This window comes from Oncorhynchus gorbuscha, linkage group LG07 (assembly GCF_021184085.1).
Source record: "Oncorhynchus gorbuscha isolate QuinsamMale2020 ecotype Even-year linkage group LG07, OgorEven_v1.0, whole genome shotgun sequence".
Classification (NCBI taxonomy): domain Eukaryota; kingdom Metazoa; phylum Chordata; class Actinopteri; order Salmoniformes; family Salmonidae; genus Oncorhynchus; species Oncorhynchus gorbuscha.
Genome location: NC_060179.1, coordinates 65,853,545 through 65,863,102, shown reverse-complemented (window position 1 = coordinate 65,863,102; position 9,558 = coordinate 65,853,545). Strand labels below are relative to the sequence as shown.

Sequence of the window (9,558 nt, the reverse complement as noted above, 5' to 3'; positions counted from 1 at the left end):
AAGGTTTAGCAGAATAGAATAGCATTGGATGTGTTACTGGCAGAAAAGGGTGGGGTGTGTGTGTGATATTCGGAGCCGAATGTTGTTCTTTTATCCCCGATATCGCAGCTCCAGACAGATCAGTGACCAAGGCCAGTATGATGTTTAACTACATTAGCTCACGAATTGGCAGAGAACTCTGGGGGGGATGATGCTCTAACAAATTGATTTGATAGTGTTTTTGGGAAATGGAAGAATGTCATAATCACTGTGTTGTGGGCAACTTTCACCTGTATGAGTGTTTTGGTTCTGTGCAGACGTTGTTTGGTCCTCTGTTTGAAAGTTTTGCTTATCAGGACTCTGGAGAGGTCGATGATGCAACAGATGGTGAGGTACAGACCGAGTGTGATGACAAATATGGGCCTCCAGGCCTAGGAGATGGTTCTGTTTCTTTTAACTACGAGGAGCCCATGTTTGGATGAGACTGTTTTTGAGGGTTAAGACCGTATTTTTATGAAGATTGTAATAAAAATCCTAACAGGAAGTGCTATGATTGGATATAGCCTATAACAGTCATGGATGGATATCGAATGTACATACATGTATTGGTTTGAAATGTTCTTGGATACCATTTCTGTTTCCATATAGTATATGAGGTATCAGTGTGTATTATTTAATCATTAAGGGTGGATGTGTTGATGGAATATATAGCTTTAAAGGAATGATTAGAATACTCCACTCAGAAACCATATAATTGTAGATATTGACTAGAATCATAAAGTTATAATTAATGATGTGTGTACTTTCAGTTAGTCAAACAATATGTCTATTATAGAGTCTTGAGCACAGACTGTCTGAGCAATATTCGGTGCTGACCTGACTCGAGATTTGCGAGAGAACGGGACGCCTCAAGAACAAGGTCTCCCTAATCTCTGTCGGCTGGGTAGTGAGACAGTATGTGCGTTGGATACCTTCTGTTTTGTGTGGAAGTATGTGTGTGCGTATGTTTGTGGGAATGTGTGTGCGTATGTTTGTGTGAATGTGTGGGCGTATGTTTGCGTGAATGTATGTGCGTATGTTTGTGTGAATGTGTGGGCGTATGTTTGTGTGAAGGTGTACGTGAGAAGCCAGTATAAAATGAATTGTTTTGTACAACAATCTAGCGCGCTCTCGTAGATACACTTTCTGACTGGGCCTCCATCTGATTCATTTCAACCAGTTTCTTACAAATTCTGGGTTTCAGGCTGAGTAATTAATTCAATTGGGTTTATGAACATTGATAACATAATTCTCGTGACAGAAAGAGAGAATGGCCTAGTTTCAATCCACATCGCAGAAGATCCGCGCTATAGTGTAATTTAAAGATAATGTTCCCGCGTTCACGGAGACTGCATTCACGGTAAACACTGAATATGTCGGCTCAATCGGGAATTACCTTTATATTTCAAAGGATCTTCTGCCATAATGACTGAATCAACCCCAAGGTCTAAATTCTAGAGGAACTCAAATAAGTGAGGGTACCAAGTGATATAGAGTGGCTAGTGTCTCTCTTGAGAGAAGACAAAACCTTCCTTCCCTGGAGCGTCATCTGTGGTTGCCAGTGCACCCTCTTAACCCATACACATTAGCAACCAGTTCACACTCAGCGTTTCAGAGCCAGGGGACATGAGGAGTGCAGTCACCACACCCTTAAGGCTGTGCTCTACAAGCCCTTTGGACTAGGTCCTCAGTCCTCACCCCGCAAGGGACGCCGCAGTCCAAAAATAAGGCTTTTAGATAGAAAGCATCTTTTAGCATCCTTGAACCCTCTTTTGACATTCTGTCCTGAAGGCTTGGTAGAGATAAGCAGAGACAACAAGAGAAAGTGTAATGGGGGAGATGGGAGAGGGGCTATTAGCTACTGTGTTTGTATGTACTGTATGGCGGGAGAGACAGGGAGAGATCAACAGCACTCCAATGTTCATATTATTTTTATTACATTTTGATTTAACCTTTATTTAACTACGCAAGTCAGTTAAGAACAAATTCGTATTTACAATGACTGCCTACCAAAAGGCAAAAGGCCTCCTGTGGGGACAGGGGCTGGGATTAAAAATGAAAATGAAAATCACGACAAGAAAGACACCACAACACGACATAAAGAGAGACCTAAGACAACAACACAGCATGGCAGCAACACAACATGACCACAACACGGTAGCAACACAACATGGCAGCAGCACAACATGGTAGCAGAACAAACATGGTACAAACATTTGTGGGCACAGACAACAACACAAAGGGCAAAAAGGTAGAGACAACAACACCTCATGTGAAGCAGCCACAAGTGTCAGTATGAGTGTCCATGATTGATCCTTTGAATGTAGAGATGGAGATAAAACTGTCCAGTTTGAGTGTTTTTTGCAGCTCGTTCCAGTCACTAGCTGCAGCAAACTGAAAAGAGGAATGACCCAGGGATGTGTGTGTTTTGGGGACTTTTAACAGAATGTAAATGGCAGAACAGAACATGACCTTTGTTTTGGAGGTGTTCAGATCAAGGTTAACGGCAGAGAAAGCTTGTTGGACACTAAGAAAGCTTTGTTGTAGAGCGTTTAACACAAAATCCGGGGAGGGGCCAGCTGAGTATAAGACTGTATCATCTGCATATAAATGAATGAGAGAGCTATCTGAGCTATGTTGTTGATGTAAATTGAGAAGAGTGTGGGACCTATGATCGAGCCTTGGGGAAATCCCTTGGTGATAGGCAGTGGCTGAGGCAGCAGATTGTCTGACTTTATATACTGTACTCTTTGAGAGAGGTAATTAGCAAAATAGGCCAAAGACCCCTCAGAGACACCAATACTCCTTAGCCGGCCCACAAGAATGGAATGGTCTACCATATCAAAAGCTTTGGCCAAAACAATAAAAATAGCAGCACAACATTGCTTAGAATCAAGATCAATGGTGACATCATTAGGACATTTAGGTTTAGGAAACCAGATTGCATACCAAAGAGAATGCTATAGACATCAAGAAAGCCAGTCAGTTGATTATTATTTCACAGTTGATTAAAACACTTGATAAACAGGGCAAGACATGAATTGGCTTACATCAGTTAGGATCAGCTTGATCACCCACTTTAAATAAAGGACGCATCATTCTATGGTTGGGAGTCATAGGGCAAATAGTACAAAACACAAGAAAATAATTTTTAAAACTTGGGGCTAGCCATTGTTCAAAAAATCACTCGTCCCAACAACATAACTTGAGAGAGTAGCTCTCTATGAGTCCAGTAGGCTATAAAATTGAGATAAAATAAATAAATAGTTGGCCCATAGTAGTTAGTTAAAGTGTTTCTGAATAACCTCATATAATAAGTTAATTAGCCTACACAAGTTAATTACCCAACATAAAATTGATATCAGTCAAAAGTGTGTGTGTATGTGTATGTGCGTGTGGCTGGAGGCCAGCGTAAGCTATGGAGAGAGGGGGGAGTGTGGCGTGGGTACCTGTACCAGACAGGGGGAGACAGGCCAGGGCAGACAGGGAACAGCCCGCCGGGTGGGATCCAAGTAGCAGTGCAGCAGGCAACGGGAGTAGGTGTCACACCCACTTGGGCTGAGCTTTCGGGAGGCTGAGTCGGAGAGTAGGTGTTCAACCTTACCAGACAGGTGCGTGGTAGAGCAAATAAAAACATCTGAAGAGAAAAGCTTGGTGCAAAACCGTGGTAAAGTTGGCGTGAGTTTTGATATTCGCCAGAAATTCGGGCCTTCTAACATCACTAGCTCGCGAATGATTCCCTGGGATGTGGATATTCTACACAACATAGTAGGGGGGTTCCCAGTCATTACAATTACCTCAACTACCTCGTAACTCACCACATACACCACTCATTATTGTTTCGCCTCACGCAAGTCAACAAAGTCAGGTTTTTCTAAAATCTGTTAAGCCTCATTTATGCCCTCTGTATGTATGTACACAATGCAGGAACTCAATTGGCTTCACAAAATGGCAATCCTGCATGCCTACTTGTGTCAAGTTAATTACTGAATGGCTAATCGCATACTGTATTTTGCTATGAATCTATGCAGGATCACCATTTTGGGTAGCTAGTTGTTGTTCTTGTACTTTGAAGCTACAGTACATTACTCTAACACTGCAACCTCATAATAAATAAATCTGCATGTACTTTAGTCCATTGAATACCTGTTTTAAAGCATAAGAACAGGCAGAATGGTGATGATAAAAAGGATCAGGATTTCACAAATGTCACTCACCAGATGTTTATATAACTGTTATCTTTTATTAAAAGTGTGCTTAATCAATCCAACATGAATTCAAATTAAATAGACAAAAGCATAACAGTATGTATGTATGATAAAGACGGATGGCAGATTGCATAAAACCTAAGGTTTATGTTTCCCACTGAACTCCTATAGAAAACACTGACCATGATTAAGTATCCCTTTGAGGCACATCTGCTTTGAGAGAGGAGAGGATCTTTTGGAAGCTGACAATACAACCAGGCAGATATAAATCAGAAACACAACTTCACCATTGTGCTATAGCTCTTCTTTACACAGAGAGAGAGACCGCCATCCACGGATGCCTCCGAGGCAAGGAAGGCAGACTGACATCAACTGTATGCAGTTCACAAGGAGGCATGTCGAAGAGGACATTTGAGGAATCATTTGGATAGGCCCACTGGAGGTCTCGTTATAATATTAGTTGAGGAGTTGCTGTTGATGATACAACAGCTGACTGATTATCCATCCAAATGGCACCCTAAATCCCTATGGGCCCTGGTCAAAGGTAGTGCACTATATAGGGAATAGGGTGCCATTGGACACATCCAGTAAGTGCTATCTTTGCTCTGTCTCTTGCGCTACACTGTAATTCAATTAACTCCATTAAATGAATGTGGGGAAACTACCCTCGGAATAACAAACCCTCACAGGATTGGAATTGCAAGCTCAGCGGGAAAGGGTGTAGTAACCGTATCAATGTAATGTAAAGAATATACAAATTAAAATGAATAACTTGAAAAAGCAAAAAAATATGTCGTACAGTATAAAACAAATGTAACTCTCTAGAGGCATATACAGTACAACATAGTATGAAATAATATTATCAGTGATGAAAGTTATTCAAAATATGTATATTATACACTGCATGTGTACATCATCTTAAATAAATAACATGTTTTTTTTTCAATATTTTCTAGAAAAAATGCAAAGTGGCTAGGTTTGCTTTAAAGTATGGCATAGAACCACTCAGACAAGACTGTATATCCAACGTCTCTCTGTGCCATTTCAAATAACATTTCAGTAACACGACTGCATATTTGTCTTTTGCAGCACTGGAAGGTTCCAAACAGAAAACACTTCACTCTGATAGTGCTGGTAAAACCTTGTAGAGATGTAGAGACAGTACCTACAGTATCTTTCTGTATTGGAACCACCACATGTTCTATGAGGGACAATCCAGCTCTATGCATTTTATTCAACCAGCATCTTGTAGGCTGCTGATACTGGTTTTGAGGCAGTTCAGATAGAGGAATTGTCATGTTTTGTCATTTATTATCATGTCTTGTCCCTGTGCTCCCCATTCTATTCGTTTCCCTCTGCTGGTCTTATTAGGTTCTTTCCCTCTTTCTATCCCTCTCTCTCCCCCTCCCTCTCTCTCTCTCTCGCTCTCTCTTCTCTCTATCGTTCCGTTCCTGCTCCCAGCTGTTCCTATTCCCCTAATCATCATTTAGCCTTCCCACACCTGTTCCCAATCCTTTTCCCTGATTAGAGTCCCTATTTCTCTCCTTGTTATTCGTTTCTGCCCTGTCGGTTCCTTGTCTAGATTTCACCGTGCTGTGTTTGTGTATCGCCCTGTCGTGTCGTGTTTTCCTCAGATGCTGCGTGGTGAGCAGGTGTCTGAGTCCATCTGGTTCAAGTGCCTTCCCGAGGCAACCTGCTGTTCACCTGCTGTTCAAGATCGAGTCTCCAGTTTGTCCTCGTCATTTCGAGTGAAAGTTGTGTTTTTTTGATTGTATTCACTTTACTGGATTAAAGACTCTGTTTTCGCCAAGTCGCTTTTGGGTCCTCTTTCACCTGCATGACAGGAATACGTAACACAGTGAAACATATTGCATATCTGGCTTCCCAGTAAGAGCAGATTAGGCTACTTTCTTCTCTCTCATTGACAAATATTGCTTCTAGGCTTAGTATTGTGGATGTCGCACAGTAATTTGGTATTGTCAATAGTCCTCAGTGTTCTCCACTGAGCATCCAGTACTTGAGGCCCAGTCAATCGTCCCAACCAAATATCTGTCCAGTCATCTGGTAGAACTTCATGTTGAAAGGTCTGTAGAAGTCCCGTAGCCTCTGCACCACCTCTGGGTGGATGTTGGGGTGGGTCCGCCCTTTGGTTTTGCCCAGGCAGTGGGGCTTGCTGCTGCCCTCAGCCTTCTTGAGGCAGGGGAAGCCCTTGGTCTGGTTGAAGTAGAAGTGTTTGTCTGTGATGATCCTCTTGAGTCCCAGGAAGTCCTGCACCCGGCCCAGCTCTCCGGCCGGGTCACTTATCAGACGCTCTCCACTCACAAACAGGATCTGACCCATGGGGAAGTACTGCAGCCAGTTGTCCAGGTGCTTGGCATAGATGCCGATCTGGATGGCGCTCCAGGATGTGTCGATGAGCCCCGTAGTCCTGTTTTTGAAGGTCAGGCTCTCAAAGGTGGGAATGTCGGGCTTCTTGGACAGCGTCTGCGTGTAGTCAGAGATGGCCCTGGTGACGGGGTCCCGCACCACCACAATAAGCTTGGTGTCCCGGGACATGGCGGAGATCCGGGCCGGGGCCTCTCTGGTCACAAAGTAGCTGGGGGTCTTCTCCATGGTGATCTGGCCTTCCAGGGTCTTGGGCATCAGCTCCCTGAGGAGAGGAGTGGAGAAGAAATGGATAGGATAAGAAGCAAATTAATGACTACATATAAACTTTGACAATGATAACACAGCTCAAAACACACCAAATGTGAGACTGAGAAAATACAAAACACATGTAACACTTTATTCCTTAGCAGGCGGCTATAGTATGTTGGCAAGCTTTACTACTAGCCAGAGAAGCAAGGGTGGAATGTACAGTATCACATCAGCACCTACACTCAACCACTTCTCTGAGAGTATTGACAGTTGTGTAGAGCGAGGGAACGGATGTCTCTCCAAGTGTTTCCTAATGCAGCCAAAGGGCTACGGAATCCCAGAGATCTTCAGAGAAAATAAAACATATTTTGTAATGATAGAGTAACTATCTTTGATCGCAAATGTCATTGTTGTGAATTGCTAAACAGGCCGTTCGTAAAATCCAAGCTTTATCATCTTCCTTAAATAATTCAGCGCATGCCTAGTTAAATAGAGGTTAAATCAAAAAAATCAAAAAAATAATTCAGCAGTAGGCTATCTCGACACAGAGCGCACCCCGAGTATAGCGTTGTCAAATCATACAAACATTGTAACGTCAGTCAAACTAAAGTCAAATGACCAAAGTTGCCAAGCTTGCTAGATAACCTCCTTCAACGAATGACAGAATATCTCCTATATTTGGCAAAATCGAGTTGATGATCTATACAGATAGCAGATCAGCTCATGAAAAACGAGGATATGAAGAGAGGAAATAGTTTAAGGTATCTTAAACTATACCAACTGTTTAAAAAAATATATCCATGTCTATTGTACTATCATCCCGTTTGTTGACCATACATTCTGTACCGAAGCTCTCATATGGGCAGCAAATTGGCCTAAGAGACATCGCAGAGAATCGGCGGACACGTTATACTGGTATTTTGACATGCAAAGGCGAGAGACGTGCTTTGATAATGCATTGCAAACTATGGATTACAGAATAAAGTTAGGAATTTTCAAGCGAGACAGGAGTCAGGATTTTGGATTTCAGTGGGAATGGGACTGGATATAGAAATAGCTCTAGGAAAGGAAAGTTGAATTTTCCCTCATGCCTCTCTGAGTTGTTAACACTTAACAGATTGAATGTCTGTGACAGAGATGCCTATGTAGTGAATTGTGCGTAGGCCTATCAAATGTGTGACTGTCTGAAGAGTCACAATGACTGCTCAAAGAGGCACACGCGTTTATAGTCTATACTCTAGGTTTCCTTGCAGGGTTTATTACTTGCATTTGGGTCGTGTGTGCAGTCCTTCAGTGTCAATTACACGTGTGCTTTGAATTAATGGTGACTTTGTGTGAAGTAAATATGCTAGGCTAAATGCTTCTATGCAAACAACCTGTTAGGATAACGTTATCACATTTTGGCTAATCTGTTGCCGTGCATGTTATGTATTTTGTGGAATTGCATTAGTGTTACATTGGAGGAAAACATTTGAAGGGCCTAATTTCCCAGTTTCTGTCATTTCATTTGACAGTCCCGGGATCCGGTTACCCATGTTAATCCCAATAGCGTAACTGTATCGCTAGTAAAAAAATTAAAAAAACATATTAAACTTATGTTAACAACATTTCCTCAGCAGGAAAAAACGATGCTTCTTTTGTGATAAGCAGCAGTGGAACAATATGTTTATAAAGCTAACCTGAATCAGAGAATGGAACGCGATCTAATAGAGTATTTTAGAACCACGATTTGATTCATTGCTGTCTGGATATATCCACATGTTGTTATTCATTAGATATTGAGAAATTACAAGTGGTAGAATTTTAACGCATAACATTGTGATAATTGTTATGTTTTTGTTTCAAAATCACATTTATTGGACACTTCATTTGGAAAAGAGAAATCTTATGTGCGGCAGGGTGGCCTAGTGGTTTGAGTGTTGGACTAGTAACTGAAAGATTGCAAGTTCAAATCCCTGAGCTGACAAGGTACAAATCTGTTGTTCTACCCCTGAACAGGCAGTTAACCCACTGTTCCTAGGCTGTCATTGAAAATAAGAATTTGTTCTTAATTGACTTGCCTACTTAAATAAAGGTATAGCTGTCAGAAAGGCACATTTTCCTAAATGTGTTGGACTATAGGGGTGTGTCCAAATGGCACCCTATTCCATAATTTGGAACACATTTTTGGAAATTAAATCCCTGTGATAAAAAAATATCCATAAATTTCACCTCAAATATTTATAGCAAAAAAGTTCAACTGGGCAGGCAGCTCAGCCATAATATTTGGTTTAACGTTTTCTTTGGCAAAAATGTCATCTGTGCGGGCGCGGTTTTCACTGAGAACTGACACACACACAAACACACTGAGGCGAGAAACAGGCTAATCTTTTCGGTCATGACACCCCACCTTTCCTGCCTCTCCCCCTCTCCCCGATGCCCTGAGTTCCTTCAGGACAGTGACCTGAACCAAAGCAGATAAAAGCAGCCCATGAATCATTAACGTCTCCTTCTCCCCGACATTTACAGCCTCTGCAGAATACAGCTTTAAAATTCACCAAAGTACAGAATGCACACTTCAATTATTTATCCTAGCTCTCTCTATCTCTCTGCTGGTGCAATTCTGCTTAAAGCCCAGTGTATGTGTGTGTGTGCTGACAAAGTCGCCTACCCGCGCTGCTCCCATGGCAGACGCAGTTTACTGGCCATGACAGAA

The 9,558-nt window shown here is 42.0% G+C and overlaps 1 protein-coding gene across 1 annotated transcript in view; it reads right to left on the bottom strand.

Annotated features, from left to right (window-relative positions):
* Positions 1-5,951: 5,951 nt before the first annotated feature.
* The window catches only part of si:ch211-216b21.2 (heparan sulfate glucosamine 3-O-sulfotransferase 3A1), a 61,427-nt gene continuing 57,820 nt past the window's right edge, over positions 5,952-9,558 (bottom strand). Inside the window, exon 2 of the mRNA XM_046355286.1 lies at positions 5,952-6,876. Within this exon, the coding sequence (XP_046211242.1) occupies positions 6,255-6,876 (622 nt within the window). The 3' untranslated portion in view covers positions 5,952-6,254. The remainder of the gene's footprint in view (positions 6,877-9,558) is intronic.